Source organism: Eucyclogobius newberryi, unplaced genomic scaffold (genome assembly GCF_026437365.1).
Source record: "Eucyclogobius newberryi isolate DKJ021-1_F unplaced genomic scaffold, fEucNew1.0.hap1 SCAF_11, whole genome shotgun sequence".
In the NCBI taxonomy this organism is placed as follows: domain Eukaryota; kingdom Metazoa; phylum Chordata; class Actinopteri; order Gobiiformes; family Gobiidae; genus Eucyclogobius; species Eucyclogobius newberryi.
The window spans coordinates 32,902,764-32,921,283 of NW_027315735.1; the positions used below are offsets into that span (position 1 = coordinate 32,902,764).

General features: G+C 41.9%; 2 protein-coding genes across 2 annotated transcripts; both read right to left on the minus strand.

The window, feature by feature from the left end:
- Positions 1-1,492: 1,492 nt before the first annotated feature.
- On the minus strand, positions 1,493-14,949 carry asb14a (ankyrin repeat and SOCS box containing 14a). Its single transcript, XM_072440016.1, has 13 exons — positions 14,848-14,949; positions 14,177-14,283; positions 14,054-14,097; positions 13,706-13,840; positions 12,893-13,051; positions 9,505-9,750; positions 8,955-9,126; positions 8,285-8,390; positions 6,030-6,215; positions 5,527-5,655; positions 5,268-5,396; positions 3,678-3,831; positions 1,493-3,002 (listed from the first exon to the last, which is right to left on the minus strand). Exons 2-13 carry the CDS (start codon positions 14,281-14,283, stop codon positions 2,839-2,841), a joined length of 1,731 nt encoding a protein of 576 aa, XP_072296117.1. The 5' UTR covers positions 14,848-14,949; the 3' UTR covers positions 1,493-2,838.
- A 483-nt stretch (positions 14,950-15,432) lies between these two features.
- LOC140354769 (uncharacterized) lies at positions 15,433-16,312 on the minus strand. Its single transcript, XM_072440002.1, has one exon. The coding sequence runs from the start codon at positions 16,270-16,272 to the stop codon at positions 15,436-15,438; it is 837 nt and encodes a 278-aa protein (XP_072296103.1). The 5' UTR covers positions 16,273-16,312; the 3' UTR covers positions 15,433-15,435.
- Between the last annotated feature and the right edge of the window lie 2,208 nt (positions 16,313-18,520).

Genomic DNA, 18,520 nt, shown 5'->3' on the forward strand with positions numbered 1-18,520 from the left:
TTGTTTATTTGTGTAAATTCTGCATAAACTTTGACTGGAACGTTTTCTCCACAAATACCTGCTCGATTGGAGAACTATAATGTATATGCAGTATATTGTATATATTACGTATATTAAGTCCGGGGCCAATCAGAAATGTGAAATAGAATTACATTTGGATTTTAAAAAAGGTTCTTTGTCACTTTTACATCCTTAAGAATGTTATGGAGGATTTTCATCGAGAATTTGACTAAAACGTGTCACTACAATGGATGTAATACACGACACTAAACACATTTACTCTTTACTTGAGACGAGAGGTCGAGTTAGGGTTAACTTTTGATCCGTTTCAAATTGTTTAATGTACTTTTATCACTTCACTTTTGCTCAATGCTAATGTATAATCCTGCATGTTACACTTCTGGCCCCAAGTGGAGACAATAGTTACTCAGGGATCAGGTCAAAAAAAGAGAAAGCTCTGGCACAATTTCTAAGTAAAAGTGCAAAAGCAAAAGTCCTGAAGCACAATTTTTAGATATATTTGTATTTTACATTGTTCAGTGGATACTTTTTACTTCACTATGTTTTTGAGTCGTCTGTACTGTGTCTGTACTGTCTACTCCACTACAACTTATATAATGAAGGTTTGAGGAGTATTTTTTCTCACGGGACATTGAGCAAAAAACAAAACAGAAAAAAGTCTCACATTTCACATTTCAAATCTTGCATCTAAAAATTTTAATTCATCTAAAGATTCTAATCTAATTTGATTTCTTACATAAATGCAATAAAAAAGTCTGTTCCGTATATATTCATATAGGAAAAGGGCATTTTATGTTTTTTTAGTTTTTGTGTTTTAACTGCCAAAATAGTGCCCATTTAAAACCTTTAAATCTGAAAAAATAAAGTATATTTCTTGATTAATTTGGTTGACATTATATATTAAAAAATAGATTACAAAGAGGATTTTTGATTAATTTTTTTAGTTTATGACCTGACGGAAAAAATGTGGCCTAAAATGTCAAATTTCTTCTCATTTTTTAAACTTAAAACTTAAATAAATCCAGCTTTGAATTAGATATGAACAAATCCTTGTGGCAAAGACGGTGAAGTTTGGTGTGAGCAGGAGCTACTTTAATATTATATTTATGTCTCTGGGAGAAAACGGCCTAAAGTTTGAAGTTACAAGAGAAATTTATGGTTTAAGAGGATAAAATGAAAGACTAATAAAAAAAAACTTGGAGCAGATCGGACGTAAAAGCCTAAATGTTGAAAGCAGATTTTTGCATGTGATACTTTTCCTTGAGTTCATCTTTTGCTCCTGTATCTGTACTTTTACTTAAGTACTTCTTCCATTATGGCTTTGATTGTGAAGAACCGTGGACTTTCTGGTTTTCCCCTTTGCCCAAAAACATAAACTCTCTGAATCTCTTAGAACATGAAATAGATTCATTAAATGCAACACAAACAAATGCAAAGGAAACAAAAGGACAAAACCATCTTAAAGTTCAGCGTTTATCCAGTTTACACAGAGGACAAGGTCAAGTTAAAGTGCAACAGTCAGACTCATATCACATTATATCAGGCACAAAACAAATCTAAACTTAAAGTGCATAAAACAAAGGAATATTCATAGTGTGAAATTGAAAGAACAGGGGGGGAAATTCACCCAAAATGCAGGGGCAATTTACACACGTTTAAACATCCATTTGGCGAGACTTTTCTTTTTTAATTAATATTTTTTTGTATGTTTTTCAACAACAACAGAACAAGATAACAGAGAGAAAAAATAAAAGACATCCAATAAAACAATAGAAAATAAAACACATGTGAACCCAAAAAAATGTCCCATTTTGTCCACAAAATGTCAAATTTGTTCATTTAAAATTTTAGTCCGAATGTGATTTTTTTCCCTCCATTTTTCCAATATAATGTCCAATATATAAATGTTTGATTGTCGGGGCATTTTGTGTCATCCATTTCAGCAAAATCTTAATTATAACCATTTAATAAAGCTGCATTTGGCCGAAATGAGACGTATAATATCATATCATATCATAGAATAGATCTATATAATGCACTGGGACGGTTTGCAGCCGAGTGTGAAGCGTCTGGGATGAGGATCAGCTCCAAATCCGAGGTCATGTCTTGCCCTCTCCAGGTGGGCGGGAGTCCTTGCTCCGAGTGGAGGAGTTCAAGTATCTCGGGGTCTTGTTCACGAGTGATGAAAGATGGAGCGTGAGATCGACAGGCGGATCAGGACCCTCACCTTTGGTCATGAGCTTTGGGGAATGACCGAAAGGACAAGATCGCGGATACAAGAGGTCGAAATGAGTTTCCTCCACCGGGTGGCTCGTGAACTCTGAACTTTGACTTTTAGCCCGGCCTCTGGTGAACTCTGACTTTTAGCCTGGCCTCTCGTGAGCTCTGACCTTTAGCCCGGCTTCTGGTGAACTCTGACCTTTAGCCCGACCTCTGGTGAACTCTGACCTTTAGCCCGGCCTCTGGTGAACTCTGACCTTTAGCCCGGCCTCTGGTGAGCTCTGACCTTTAGCCCGGCCTCTGGTGAACTCTGACCTTTAGCCCGGCCTCTGGTGAACTCTGACCTTTAGCCCGAACTCTGACCTTTAGCCCGGCCTCTGGTGAACTCTGACCTCTAGCCCGGCCTCTGGTGAACTCTGACCTTTAGCCCGGCCTCTGGTGAACTCTGACTTTTAGCCCGACCTCTGGTGAACTCTGACCTCTAGCCCGGCCTCTGGTGAACTCTGACCTTTAGCCCGGCCTCTGGTGAACTCTGACCTTTAGCCCGGCCTCTGGTGAACTCTGACCTTTAGCCCGGCCTCTGGTGAACTCTGACCTTTAGCCCGGCCTCTGGTGCAGCTCGTACTCTCTGAACTGGACGTAGTCTTTGAGTCTGGGCGCCAGCGGCAGGAAGCTCATGAAGGTGTCGGAGCGCAGCCGCAGCCGCCCGAGGCAGCGGCGGATCCTGAGGCGGCACAAGTGCTGCAGCGAGCGGGGGTTTTCTGTCGAGAGAAGCGCCGTGTTTACTCCAACTACGACATCATAATACTGCGAGAAAGACTCATTTGTCCCTTCTCTAATTCTGCAAAAACTAAAACAAAAAGCTGTTTAAGTTTGATGTTACGTTCTTTTTTTTAGTGTTCTGATTAGACAAAGTGACAGAATACATTTTATTGCAGTTGTATTCTGTGACTAAAAGTACTCTTCCCAGCACTGCGAGTATAATACAAATATAAACTAGGCTTGATTCTTGACCAACCCTGGAAATAAAGTAAATCCACAGTATTATAGTAGTGTTAAAATGATTAAAACAGGCTTATTTGTAACTGTCAAAACAAGAAATACGTAAAAACCATTTTGTCCACGTACTTGAACATGATAAAGGCAAGTTTAAAGCAATACTGTGGAATACTCCGGACAAAGGAGTGGCAGCTCTAGTGCAAATGACCTGTAAATTATGTATCACAGTTTCAGATCTTTGAAGTGGCAGTTTGTGAAGAAAATTGTTTTTTAAAAAAAGAACAGTTTAAAATGACAGGAAGTAGAACTGAAAACAGAATCCCACTGTGATGTCATCAATATGCGACGTGCCATTGAAAACGCGAAGGAAAATGACGCGCCGCAGACACATTCTCTCAGTTTAAACAATCATTGAACTAAATAAAGGAGGTTTTGACCTTGTATGGCGCAGATCTCGGGCCACTCTTTGCTCTCCGTCAGTGCGGCCTTCAGTTTGGAGCAGAAGGTCACATGGTCCACGTAGTCCAATAGGACGCGGACCACGTGACCAGTGAGGTATCTGAGCGACATGAGGCACATGACCTCACAGAACTACAAACATGGACAACAATTAGACGGGGGAATCACACTGGGAAGTCAAACCAGACTCGAATAAGTGTTGCTTATAATACTACTTTTGTGTCGTCTTTGATGTTGTGTTACGGTGTCGTCTTTGATGTTGTGTTACGGTGGAGTTTTTGATGTTGTGTTACGGTGGAGTCTTTGATGTTGCGTTACGGTGGAGTCTTTGATGTTGTGACACCGTGGAGTTTTTGATGTTGTGACACCGTGGAGTTTTTGATGTTGTGTTACGGTGGAGTTTTTGATGTTGTGTTACGGTGGAGTCTTTGATGTTGCGTTACGGTGGAGTCTTTGATGTTGTGTTACGGTGGAGTCTTTGATGTTGCGTTACGGTGGAATCTTTCATGTTGCGTTACGGTGGAGTCTTTGATGTTGCGTTACGGTGGAGTCTTTGATGTTGTGACACCATGGAGTTTTTGATGTTGTGTTACGGTGGAGTCTTTGATGTTGCGTTACGGTGGAGTCTTTGATGTTGCGTTACCGTGGAGTCTTTGATGTTGCGTTACGGTGGAATCTTTGATGTTGTGTTACGGTGGAGTCTTTGATGTTGCGTTACGGTGGAGTCTTTGATGACGTGTTACGGTGGAATCTTTGATGTTGTGTTACGGTGGAGTCTTTGATGTTGTGTTACCATGGAGTCTTTGATGTTGTGTTACCATGGAGTCTTTGATGTTGTGTTACTGTGGAGTCTTTGATGTTGTGTTATGGTGGAGTCTTTGATGTTGTGTCACCATGGAGTCTTTGATGTTGTGTTACCGTGGAGTCTTTGATGTTGTGTTATGGTGGAGTCTTTGATGTTGTGTCACCATGGAGTCTTTGATGTTGTGTTACCGTGGAGTCTTTGATGTTGTGTTACTGTGGAGTCTTTGATGTTGTGTTATGGTGGAGTCTTTGATGTTGTGTCACCATGGAGTCTTTGATGTTGTGACACCATGGAGTTTTTGATGTTGTGTTACGGTGGAGTCTTTGATGTTGCGTTACGGTGGAATCTTTAATGTTGCGTTACGGTGGAGTCTTTGATGTCATGTTACGGTGGAGTCTTTGATGACGTGTTACGGTGGAATCTTTGATGTTGTGTTACGGTGGAGTCTTTGATGTTGTGTTACCATGGAGTCTTTGATGTTGTGTTACCATGGAGTCTTTGATGTTGTGTTACCATGGAGTCTTTGATGTTGTGTTACCATGGAGTCTTTGATGTTGTGTTACCATGGAGTCTTTGATGTTGTGTTACCATGGAGTATTTGATGCTGTGTCACCATGGAGTCTTTGATGTTGTGTTACCATGGAGTCTTTGATGTTGTGTTACCATGGAGTCTTTGATGTTGTGTTACCATGGAGTCTTTGATGTTGTGTTACCATGGAGTATTTGATGCTGTGTTACCATGGAGTCTTTGATGTTGTGTTACCATGGAGTCTTTGATGACGGTGTCGCTCCAGCCCTCGTAGTTCTGTGGGACGTGAGAACCAGCGCCGTACGGACAATGAAAACACTTCTGCACATCGTAACCGAAATTACACAGCATCCTCATCATCACCTGCAGAGGAAGAGACTGAGCCGGGTCTGAACTGAGACTGAACCGGGACAGAACGAGGACTAAACCAGAACAGAACCGAGACTGATCCAGAACAGATCCAGGACAGAACCAGGACTGAACCAGGACTTGCCTCGTCCTTCATGGTGTACTGCAGGGCTGTGGGGAAGTGTGTGGTGTTGACTTTAGAGAAGTAGTTCACATTTGCCCCAAAGCTCAGCAGCAGATGGATCAGCTCGTAGTTCCCCAGGCGCAGCGCCACCTGCAGGACACACAGGGTATTTCAGTAGTAGCAGCAGTAGTAGAAGTAGTAGTAGTAGTAGTAGTAGTAGTAGTAGTAGTAGTAGTAGTAGTAGTAGTAGTAGCAGCAGTAGCAGTTGTAGTAGTAGTAGTAGCAGTAGTAGTAGTAGCAGCAGTAGCAGTTGTAGTAGTAGTAGTAGCAGTAGCAGGAGTAGCGGTACTAATAGTAGTAGCAGCAGTTGCAGTAGCAGCAGCATTAGTAGCAGTAGCAGAAGTAGTAGTAGTAGTAGTAGTAGTAGTAGTAGTAGTAGTAGTAGTAGTAGTAGTAGTAGTAGTAGTAGTAGTAGTAGTAGTAGTAGTAGTAGTAGTAGTAGTAGTAGTAGTAGTATTCTCAGCACTTTCCTGCAGACACTTGATTGGATCCTGGTTGGCCATGGCTCCTCCCTCCAGAAGCGCTCGAGCCGATGGGATGTCGTTGTTGGAGACGGCGAAGAACAGGGCGGACTTCCTCTCGTCGTCATAGCTACGGCGAAGCCACGGGTGCAGCATGTAGTTTGGGTCATAGCCCGCCTCCAGCAAAGCCTCATGGGAAATCAGAAAGTGAAGGACAGATTTGATTTGGACTCTTCCAGACGGTGAAGGTGTCGGACTCTCAGACAGAGGCAAAAGGATTATATAGAAGCTGATTATTATGAAAAAGTCCTCATAATCAACTAAACATATTTGTGTTTTGTTTTTGAATATGTGGAACAGAAAATGAAGGTGCAACAGTTCGATGCACAGCATATGTCCCATACTGTTGCTTTTGTCAAAGATGGAATTTAATGCAACCTTCTAGCATCAAAGTCGTTTTCTAAGACTGCATTATTATGTATTATGATTATGTATTATGATTATATATTATGTATTATGATTATGATTATGTATCATAACACGTCGCCCGGATCGGCGTCACCGGGGCCCCATCCTGGAGCCAGACCAGGTCTCTCACTGTTGTGGCAGCCTACGGGCCGAACAGCAGTGCAGAGTAGCCGGTCTTCTTGGAGTCCTTGGGAGGAGTACTGGACAGTACTCCTCCCAAGGACTCCGTTGTTCTACTGGGGGACTTCAACGCCCACGTGGGCGATGACAGTGACACCTGGAGAGGGGTGATCGGGAAGAACGGCTTCAGTTATTGGACTTCTGTGCTAGCCACTGATTGTCCATAACGAACACCATGTTCAAGCACAAGGGTGTCCATCAGTGCACATGGCACCAGGACACCCTAGGCCGGAGGTCAATGATCGACTTTGTTGTCGTGTCATCAGACCTCCGGCCGCATGTCTTGGACACTCGGGTGAAGAGAGGGGCAGAGTTGTCAACCGATCACCACCTGGTGGTGAGTTGGATCCACTGGCGGAGGAGGAAGCCGGACAGACTTGGCAGACCCAAGCGCATTGTGAGGGTCTGTTGGGAACGTCTAGTGGAGCCCTCTGTCAGTAGGGTATTCAACTCGCACCTCCGGGAGAGCTTCTCCCATGTCCCGGGGGAGGTTGGGGACATTGAGTCCGAGTGGACCATGTTCTCCGCCTCCATTGTTGATGCGGCTGCTCGGAGCTGTGGTCGCAAGGTCTCCGGTGCCTGTCGTGGTGGCAACCCCCGAACCCGGTGGTGGACGCCGGAAGTAAGTGATGTCGTCAGACTGAAGAAGGAGGCCTATCAGGCCACTCTGGCTTGTGGGTCTCCTGAGGTCATCGACAGGTATCGGCAGGCCAAGCGAGCCGCGGCTCGTGCTGTCGCAGAAATCCGAGGTCATGGTTCTCGACCGGAAAAAGGTGGCTTGCCCTCTCCAGGTGGGTGGGGAGTCCTTGCCCCGAGTGGAGGAGTTCAAGTATCTCTGGGTCTTGTTCACGAGTGATGAAGGATGGAGCGTGAGATCGACAGGCGGATCGGTGCAGCGGCTGCAGTGATGCAGTCGCTGTGTACCTGTATGCAGTGTGTGTGTGTTGTGTACCTGTATGCAGTGTGTGTGTGTTGTGTACCTGTATGCAGTGTGTGTGTGTTGTGTACCTGTATGCAGTGTGTGTGTGTTGTGTACCTGTATGCAGTGTGTGTGTGTTGTGTACCTGTATGCAGTGTGTGTGTGTTGTGTACCTGTATGCAGTGTGTGTGTGTTGTGTAGCTGTATGCAGTGTGTGTGTGTTGTGTACCTGTATGCAGTGTGTGTGTGTTGTGTACCTGTATGCAGTGTGTGTGTGTTGTGTACCTGTATGCAGTGTGTGTGTGTTGTGTAGCTGTATGCAGTGTGTGTGTTGTGTACCTGTATGCAGTGTGTGTGTTGTGTACCTGTATGCAGTGTGTGTGTGTTGTGTACCTGTATGCAGTGTGTGTGTGTTGTGTACCTGTATGCAGTGTGTGTGTGTTGTGTACCTGTATGCAGTGTGTGTGTTGTGTACCTGTATGCAGTGTGTGTGTTGTGTACCTGTATGCAGTGTGTGTGTGTTGTGTACCTGTATGCAGTGTGTGTGTTGTGTACCTGTATGCAGTGTGTGTGTTGTGTACCTGTATGCAGTGTGTGTGTTGTGTACCTGTATGCAGTGTGTGTGTGTTGTGTACTTGTATGCAGTGTGTGTGTGTTGTGTACCTGTATGCAGTGTGTGTGTGTTGTGTACCTGTATGCAGTGTGTGTGTCCTCCGGCGGCTGCAGAGTGCAGTGGGCTCATGCCGCTGTCCTCCACCTCAGACATGGAGGTCACTGGGATCAGGAGGTGCAGAGCCCTGAGGACAAACCAGCTTTTGTCAAAGAAAACAGAAAACGAGGAACAACATTTTATAAATATTCAAATACGGGTGAGGATCCCACACTCCCAAATGCAGATATGCAGTACTGCAGTACTGCGTTCTTAACCCCTACAACATGTTAACAATGTCGGTAATAAAAGCACCGTTAGTTAGTTTCAAATAAAACGTAATATTTTATGTGAAGTAACAGTACTTCACTCATTTAGATGTGATTTAGTTTGTTTTATTGTTGTGTACATCCTTTAAAAATACCATATTTTGTGCATCATTTGTTGTTTTTTTCCCCCAAAGTTCACAAATTTCCATTTTTGTTGTTACGGTCGGACTCATAATATCTTACACTTTTAAAGACTCTGTTTTACTCTTACTTGAGTAATTTCTTGGCCCATTACTTTGTACTTGTGGCCCCCGGAAGGCTCGGGCCGGCACTGGTTCGACACCAACATGTGTTCGAGAAAGAACTTCTGAGTGTAATCATTCTGATATTTTACCCTCTGATATTTGAACACTAGTTTCATCCCTGCAGTACCTCCGACTTACCGCAGGTGTCCTCTGTGAGCGGCCCGGTGGATGGGCAGGTGTCCAGAGTATTTGGGCACATCGGGGTCCGCTCCGTGCTCCAGCAGCAGTTGGATCACGCCCGGGTCCCCGCTCGCCGAGGCCTCGTACAAAATGCAGGCTTCATCGTTGGCCTGTGACAGAACATCGGCCCCTGCACAGACCAAACACGGGGAGTACTTCTGCACTACTTTAGTACTACTCTAGTACTTCCTCTGAAAGTAGTGCAGGGGGGGTGTTGTTTGTGCTTTAGTGTAATTTCTTTGCCAAATAAGTTACACAGGTCAGATTCTTGCTAAACCAGATTTAGTCTTTGTTTAGTCCAAATATTATCAATTAATCCTCTTTTAAGCCTAATTTATTTTGTTTGTTTTTGGTTAAGACCTGGTTTAGTCCAAAGTAGTTTCTGGTTTGGACTGAGTTTGAGTTTTGTATTGATTTAGTACTAGTTTAGCCAACATTTGTCTCATTTCAGCTCCTTTATTAAACCTATAGACATGGAGGAAGTGTCTGGGGAGAGTGCCGGCCTCACCCCTCTGCAGCAGCCTCTCTATCACCCCCTGGTGGCCCCCCTGAGCGGCGAGGGCGAGCGGGGTGAGCCCGTAGTGGCTGCGTGGGTCGGGCCTGGCTCCGCTCTTCAGCAGCAGGTCCACCAGAGCGCAGTGGCCCAGGCTCGAGGCCTCGTGCAGCGGGCAGCGGCCGTGGCAACCCTCCTGGTTCACTCTGGAGCCGGAGCTCAGCAACAGCTCCACCAGGTCAGAGCGGCCGGAGCGGATCGCTGGGAGGGAGAGGAGGAACCACAGTGACTACAACTGCAGGAGAACTAACCTCACAAAATATGTATCATTGTAGAGTTAGAGTTCTTTCACAGAGCTAGGGTTCTTTAACAGAGCTAGGGTTCTTAAACAGAGCTAGGGTTCTTAAACAGAGCTAGGGTTCTTAAACAGATTTAGAGTTCTTAAACAGAGCTAGGGTTCTTAAACAGAGCTAGGGTTCTTAAACAGAGTTAGAGTTCTTAAACAGAGCTAGGGTTCTTAAACAGAGCTAGGGTTCTTAAACAGAGCTCGAGTTCTTAAACAGAGCTAGAGTTCTTAAACAGAGCTAGGGTTCTTAAACAGAGCTAGAGTTCTTAAACAGAGCTAGGGTTCTTAAACAGAGCTAGGGTTCTTAAACAGAGCTAGGGTTCTTAAACAGAGTTAGAGTTCTTAAACAGAGCTAGGGTTCTTAAACAGAGTTAGGGTTCTTAAACAGAGTTAGAGTTCTTAAACAGAGCTAGGGTTCTTAAACAGAGTTAGAGTTCTTAAACAGAGCTAGGGTTCTTAAACAGAGTTAGGGTTCTTAAACAGAGTTAGAGTTCTTAAACAGAGCTAGGGTTCTTAAACAGAGCTAGGGTTCTTAAACAGAGCTAGGGTTCTTAAACAGAGCTAGAGTTCTTAAACAGAGCTAGAGTTCTTAAACAGAGCTAGGGTTCTTAAACAGAGTTAGAGTTCTTAAACAGAGCTAGGGTTCTTAAACAGAGCTAGGGTTCTTAAACAGAGCTAGAGTTCTTAAACAGAGCTAGAGTTCTTAAACAGAGCTAGGGTTCTTAAACAGAGTTAGAGTTCTTAAACAGAGCTAGGTTTCTTAAACAGAGCTAGGGTTCTTAAACAGAGTTAGAGTTCTTAAACAGAGCTAGGGTTCTTAAACAGAGCTAGGGTTCTTAAACAGAGCTAGAGTTCTTAAACAGAGCTAGAGTTCTTAAACAGAGCTAGGGTTCTTAAACAGAGTTAGAGTTCTTAAACAGAGTTAGAGTTCTTAAACAGAGCTAGGGTTCTTAAACAGAGTTAGGGTTCTTAAACAGAGTTAGTGTTCTTAAACAGAGCTAGGGTTCTTAAACAGAGTTAGAGTTCTTAAACAGAGCTAGGGTTCTTAAACAGAGTTAGGGTTCTTAAACAGAGCTAGGGTTCTTAAACAGAGTTAGAGTTCTTAAACAGAGCTAGGGTTCTTAAACAGAGTTAGGGTTCTTAAACAGAGTTAGAGTTCTTAAACAGAGCTAGGGTTCTTAAACAGAGCTAGGGTTCTTAAACAGAGCTAGGGTTCTTAAACAGAGCTAGAGTTCTTAAACAGAGCTAGAGTTCTTAAACAGAGCTAGGGTTCTTAAACAGAGTTAGAGTTCTTAAACAGAGCTAGGGTTCTTAAACAGAGCTAGGGTTCTTAAACAGAGCTAGAGTTCTTAAACAGAGCTAGAGTTCTTAAACAGAGCTAGGGTTCTTAAACAGAGTTAGAGTTCTTAAACAGAGCTAGGTTTCTTAAACAGAGCTAGGGTTCTTAAACAGAGTTAGAGTTCTTAAACAGAGCTAGGGTTCTTAAACAGAGCTAGGGTTCTTAAACAGAGCTAGAGTTCTTAAACAGAGCTAGAGTTCTTAAACAGAGCTAGGGTTCTTAAACAGAGTTAGAGTTCTTAAACAGAGTTAGAGTTCTTAAACAGAGCTAGGGTTCTTAAACAGAGTTAGGGTTCTTAAACAGAGTTAGTGTTCTTAAACAGAGCTAGGGTTCTTAAACAGAGTTAGAGTTCTTAAACAGAGCTAGGGTTCTTAAACAGAGTTAGGGTTCTTAAACAGAGCTAGGGTTCTTAAACAGAGCTAGGGTTCTTAAACAGAGCTAGGGTTAAGATAAGATAAGATAAGATATTCCTTTAATGTCCCACATGGGGAAATTTCATTGGTGCAACGCAGGAGGATCCAGAAGAACAGAACACTTATAGGAAGTCTGAAAAACACTTTCAGTAGAAGATCTCCTATAAATAAATAAAAACTCCCATAGACAAATAAATAAATCTTAAACAGAGTTAGAGTTCTTAAACAGAGCTAGGGTTCTTAAACAGAGCTAGGGTTCTTAAACAGAGCTAGGGTTCTTAAACAGAGTTAGAGTTCTTAAACAGAGCTAGGGTTCTTAAACAGAGTTAGGGTTCTTAAACAGAGCTGGGGTTCTTAAACAGAGCTAGGGTTCTTAAACAGAGTTAGAGTTCTTAAACAGAGCTAGGGTTCTTAAACAGAGCTAGAGTTCTTAAACAGAGCTAGAGTTCTTAAACAGAGCTAGGGTTCTTAAACAGAGTTAGAGTTCTTAAACAGAGCTAGGGTTCTTAAACAGAGTTAGAGTTCTTAAACAGAGCTAGGGTTCTTAAACAGAGCTAGGGTTCTTAAACAGAGCTAGGGTTCTTAAACAGAGCTAGGGTTCTTAAACAGAGCTAGGGTTCTTAAACAGAGCTAGGGTTCTTAAACAGAGTTAGAGTTCTTAAATAGAGTTAGGGTTCTTAAACAGAGCTAGGGTTCTTAAATAGAGTTAGGGTTCTTAAACAGAGTTAGAGTTCTTAAACAGAATCCGTCGATCTATGTCATCAATATTTGCTTCCACCCAACATTCTTATTTCCTGTCAGTTTAAACAGTAATTTGACAAAATGAAGCTGTTGAGTATTATTTGTCATTATTTGTTGTCGTTCTTATTTCACATTATTATTTGTCATTATTCTGACACTATTATTCGGCAATATTTTTTGTCGTTATTAATTAATTAATCGTGAGTCGCTTACAAGGTCAGAGGTAGAATAGGCTAAATCTAAAGTAAAATCTTAAATATAATGTTATAGTGAAATGTGTGGTCTTTTACCTCTAATGTCTGAGTTTCCCATTTTAAGTAGAAAAAAAAAGCTCAAAAATGGCAAATATAATCTTTAGACTGAGACTCTGTTGGGTTAACATTTCCCGTTTCAAAGAGATTAACAAAGAGATTAATTTATTAGGACAATTGCTCTTGATTCATCCCAGAATTTGTGATTTGACTGAAAATAAGGGAGTTACAGCTTTCACACACTCATGAGCTTGACATTTCTCTTGAAAGGTTCTGTAGAAATAGCATTATTATAATTAATCGATGTTCCCACCTGTGAAGATGGGCGTGTCCTCGTCTCGGTCAGGTGCATCCGGATTTGCTCCATGTTTTAGAAGAAACGCCGCGTTTTCGATTAACCCTTTCTCGACTGACACGTGCAGAGGAGTCTGGCCAATCACAGAGCAGCGCTCCAGGAAGCCCCGCCCCGCTGCTGCAGACAAAGACGAACCAGGGCGATGTCAAGGAGGGATAGGAAATCGGAAACGTTTTATTGCCGATTGTAAGGGAGCGAAATCCACACTTGCTTTGGTCGTAAGATGCAGAGTACAACAAGGATGAAATAAAATATGTGTAAGATTAAAATGTAACTTAAAAACAATATTAATACACCAAGATCAGAACATATAGGTGTTTTAAACAGCCCAAAATCTATGTAAGAATTGATTTGTGCATAATGTTTTGCTTGGTCACATCCAAAAATGGTTTCTTATCTATCTATATAAGATGAGATAAGATATTCCTTTATTGTCCACACATGGGGAAATTTCATTGTTGCAATGCAGGTAGATACAGAGGAAAAGAACGGATAACTTATAGGAAGTTTAAAATAGAAAAACTCTTATAAACAAAACTCTTATAAACAAAAACTCCTATAGACAAAACCTCTCATTTTCTAATAAGGAATGGAGGGGAAAAATAAAGATAAAATCAAATAAAAACAGCCAGCTATAAGCGCCTATGACCGCATCCCATTTCTGTCCCTTTGCCTCCTCGCCTCCTCAGCTGGGCGTCACTGACACAAATGGGACAGTGTCGTTGTAAAAGACATTATAATGTGATGACTGAACCAGGACTGAAGCTGCACCTTTCATTGTGAGGTCCAGGATGGTGACGTTGGCCTGAGCCGCAGCCTCGTGAAGTGGAGTCCATCCTCTGACGTCCGATTGGTCGAACTGACCCATGTGACTCACGCACAACGTCTTGAGTAGCTTCTCATTTCCTGTAAAAAAAAAACTTGCATCTGACATTTAGCACAGCAAGTTTCCGACTAGTTTTAGAAGGACTGGAAGGTATATTTTTTACAGGGATTATGAAACAAACGGGCAGCCTGACTCGCCTTTTGTTTCCCCACCTGTGTGATGTGACTTCAGGCGATGGATCAGGCGACATTACAAATGCAAAACAAATAAACTTGCCTTGCCCATTTCCTTACCTTGTCTTATTGCAGTGAAGACCTGATCGTCGCCTGCATCACAACTGCGCAAGAGGAAATACATGAATCATAAAAGAGTCTGTATAATTGCAAACCAAAATGATGGTCTTTTCAAACACAGACCCGGTGAGGTGCGGCCGAGCTTCTTTCGGTCGGTTTTCGATGATACTTTGTTGAATCATGAACTGAATGTCTGCATCTTCGTCTTCCTCCTCTAACACAAAATCCATCTGAAACAACGAACAGATGCAAGACTAAACTGAAACCAGGACTCAACAAGGATTTAAACCAGACTGGACAGAACTATGCACGACTTTAAAGGGCACGTAATACAATCATTTTTTGTATCTGTTATAATGTTGTTTCCTCATCTAAAACATGCCTGGGAGTGTGTTTTGTTTCATTCACACATTTAACTTTAAAACCACCACTTCATGACATCAGAAGGTGGAACAGAGCGTTTTGAGCTTTGGAGACGTAGACTGTCCAATTACCCAGAATGTTATAATTTCACACTAAATACCTGAAGAAAAACAATATGTCTTTAACTAATAACCAATAATCTCCCTTGTGGATGAATAAAGTTTGTCTAAATCCAGTGGTGGAAAAATACTGAACATTTGTATTCAAGTAAGTTGTGTGGCTTAACCTGTAATCAATTGTGATGTGACGATTTGTAACTTGTTACTTCCAGTTTACGCCGTTGTCTAGATCTAAATATGGACTAAACATGCTGCATTAAATGAAGCACAAAAATGCCCTTATTCCCAAATAAGTCTGTTAACTAGAATTACCTTGACCTTCTGTTATTGGTGACGGCAGTTTCTTCACGTGTTTTGGAGCGGCATCGTGTTTCTCTGCTTTGGACCGAGGCTATTTTTACTGAAGTGGGTCAGCACGAGTTAAAGGGACACTACTGAAAATGAGCTGTGTCTCTGGGAAGGATTTGGGTTTCATTTTGATCAATCCAGTATCCATTTTTCATCTTCAATATTCCTGCACTCTGTGTCCAGGTCTGTTACCTGCAATAGCTGCAAGTTCAACCATAAATCCTGGATATAATGTGTCATACACTCTTACGGGACACAATTTCACAATTTCACTGACCATAGAATGTCAAAATAGTTTATTGTAATTCTAGCACAACACAAGAACCACTGCAAATGGACAGATAAAAAACAAGAGATCCTAAATCAAATTTCTATAAGAAAGGTTCTATTTCATCCTCACGGACCACCAGAAGGTGGTGCTAAAAGCACTGAATTATTCCCTTTGCACAAATGCAGTGAAATGTTCTGAGCAAGCACAATTATTGATTAATATGCATGAAGAAAAAATAACTTCAGATATGTTTTAGACTGAAAACTTTTTGTAATTTCTTTCTAATGGCAGGTTTTAATATGTTTCAAATGACCCGAACGAGATGCAAAAGCTTTCCCACACTCTCCACAGACAAATGGCTTCTCTCCAGTGTGGATCCGACGGTGCATTGTGAGTCCTAATAACCTTATAAATCTTTTACTGCAGTATTCACATTTGTATGGCTTTTCTCCAGAGTGGATTTTCAAGTGACGTTTGTGGGTGGTCAAATGAGAAAAATCCTTGCCACACTGGTCACAGCGATATGGTTTTTCTCCTGTGTGGGTCCGATAGTGAGCAGAGAGGTTCCCTGATGTTCTAAAAACCTTCTTACACTGGTAACATTGGTACGGCCTCTTATCTGTGTGGACCTGTTGGTGTACTGAGAATTGTTTTTTTGTTCTAAATGCTGTTCCACACTGGTCACACTCAAAAGGCTTCTCTCCAGTGTGGATCCTCTCATGTTCTTTGAGATGTTGCTTATATCCAAATCTCTTATCACGAACATCACAGCTGAATGGCATTTCTCCAGTATGGACTCTATAGTGGCGTTTGAGACATTGTAGTGTATAAAACATGAGCTCACACTGGTCACACTCGTATGGCTTTTCTCCAGTGTGGATTCTGGAGTGTTGTTTGAGATTTTGTGGTGTATAAAAACTGTGCCCACACTGGTCACACTCGTATGGCTTTTCTCCAGTGTGGATTCTAGAGTGGCTTTTGAGAAGTGCTGCTGTATAAAAACTGTGCCCACACTTGTCACATTCGTATGGTCTTTCTCCTGTGTGAGTTCTGTAATGCCTTTTGAGGCTGGAAGCATAGCGCCATGTCTTTCCACACTGGTCACAAGTGAACCCCATTCTGTTGCTGGACTTGGTGGATCTGCCATAAACACAGAAAAAGAAGATGTTAAGTCATATTGATATTAAATAAACAACTTTAGAGTTTGTAGCGGCTGTGTAGAACAGTGCAGTCCGTATCAATGTTAATGGTGTTGTTATTTATTTTTTATTTCAACATAAAACATATAAATTGACACAAACAGGAACACAATAGGTGGTGTGAGGGAGAGACCTGATGCACCTTATAATGGTGTTAAAATACATTATTAGAAAGCTACAGAAGCCCCGATAATGACATTCTGAGTCATAAGATTTGGAGTGAATCTGATGAAAAGAATGTTGCTTTCGCTAAACTTATAAACTGCTGGGTCACTAGCATATACATTTATCACACTATAGTGTCAGAAAACACTTTAATATGTTCTTACATATGCTGTTTAACACTGTTTCTACATAATGTTCTATTGTCTTCTTTCTCCACATGCACTGGTCACTAGACCCATCAACATAGACCACAATGCATAGTGAGAGTTGGAAAAACGACAGTGGACAGTGACACGTCTTTAACTGGACATAACAGACGGATGAGCTGTTTAAACGCACTGTTGACCTGTGATTATCAATAAACCTCATGACTTATAATATTCATGGGTTTCAGGCATAAGAATTACTTTGTGATTGCGCAATGAAGGACACTGGGCACATCACGGGAGAGGGTTTGTTCAGGGCACTGAGCAGACGGTTGTCATTGGGGCCTGCATAAATGAAAAGACACTGAAAGGGAAATAAATGGGTCAAGGCAGCACTTTTGTCACTGTATAGAGGAAATCAAGCGTACAGTTTATACTCACAGTAGGTGGCGGTATATGCACCAACAATGAGCGCTGACTGCCAGAAAACCCACACTCAAACTGGGGAATCACAATCACAAGATCTGTTGTTTTCTGCTTTGAATTATATATTAGATTTCAAGCTTCTTGTTTCTTTTACTGTATTTTAGTTCATAAACTGTTGCTGGTTCCTCGCACCCGTTTTGGGACCAGAGGAGACAGATCCTTCCAGGCTGTTGCCCCCAGACTCTGGAACGATCTTCCGTTCTCCCTACGGTCACTGGACTCAGTTACTGCTTTTAAGGGTCAGCTTAAAACCTTTTTATTTAGTCAAGCCTTTTAAATGCACTTGTTTTAGGGACTGATTTTACTGTATATTGTTGTATATGTATTGTTCACTGTAAGTTTTTTGTGTTTTTATGGTTTTATTCTGTGTTTTGTGAAGCACTTTGTGACTTCTGTCTGTGAAAGGTGCTGTATAAATAAAATGTACTTACTTACTTACTTACTCATATTTTGTCAAGTACAGTGGAGCTACGAAAAAAATTAGCAAATAGAATCATTGTAGCGTCGGCACAATTGAAACAGCCAAACTCACCAGTACTGGAGCAGAGGCTCTAGCGCCGGTATCTGTGACGCAGGCCTCGCGTCTCAGAGGAACGAGGCTGGAAACAGGTTGAGGTGGTCACACCCTGGGTCAAGCGTCGTGGACTGTCTGTAAACACCATCAAAAATACAGAGCTGAACAGAGCTTTGTGGACGCTTCTTTGACTTGTGCACGGTAAAAATCACTGTCATCTCGACCCAGAACAAAGACAAAACGCCTCCTTTTAACGACAGAAAAGTGCCACGTCACCTCAAAAACCAAACTAAACCCAACAACAACAACAACCCAAGGCCGGAGGGATTAGAACAATCATAAAGATAAGCAGACATAGAGGCAACTTAAACACCCAAGGTCCAGCTTAAGACATGTTCCATCAGCCAAGAAGACAATGGCCACTTTTATAAGAACATTGGACCAATTGAGTGGTGAAATCTTAAGTTACGTGACATCTTTCCATAACACATGATAATAATGAGTTCATCTCTGTTGCTAAACTGGCCCAAACTGGCATATATTTGACTGGTTTGTGTTTTATTTCATAGCACGAGATGAGATGAGGCTCGTAGGCAATTACATTTTCCAAACTGAAACCGTAACCTTCCTTTTAACCTTCCTTTTTAACCTTCCTTTTAACCTTTTCCTATAACACATCTTTCCCTTAACACTCAGTTTTGTCAGAATGACCATGATTGCAGGCATGAAAGTTGAATAATCCAGTCTGTTTGATGTTTAACGCAAACATGAAACTTGTATAATGATTATTAGTCCTTAACAGGTGGATTTGACCAATATTTAGTAGAATTTTCTGACTTTTGTCTTCGTAAATGAG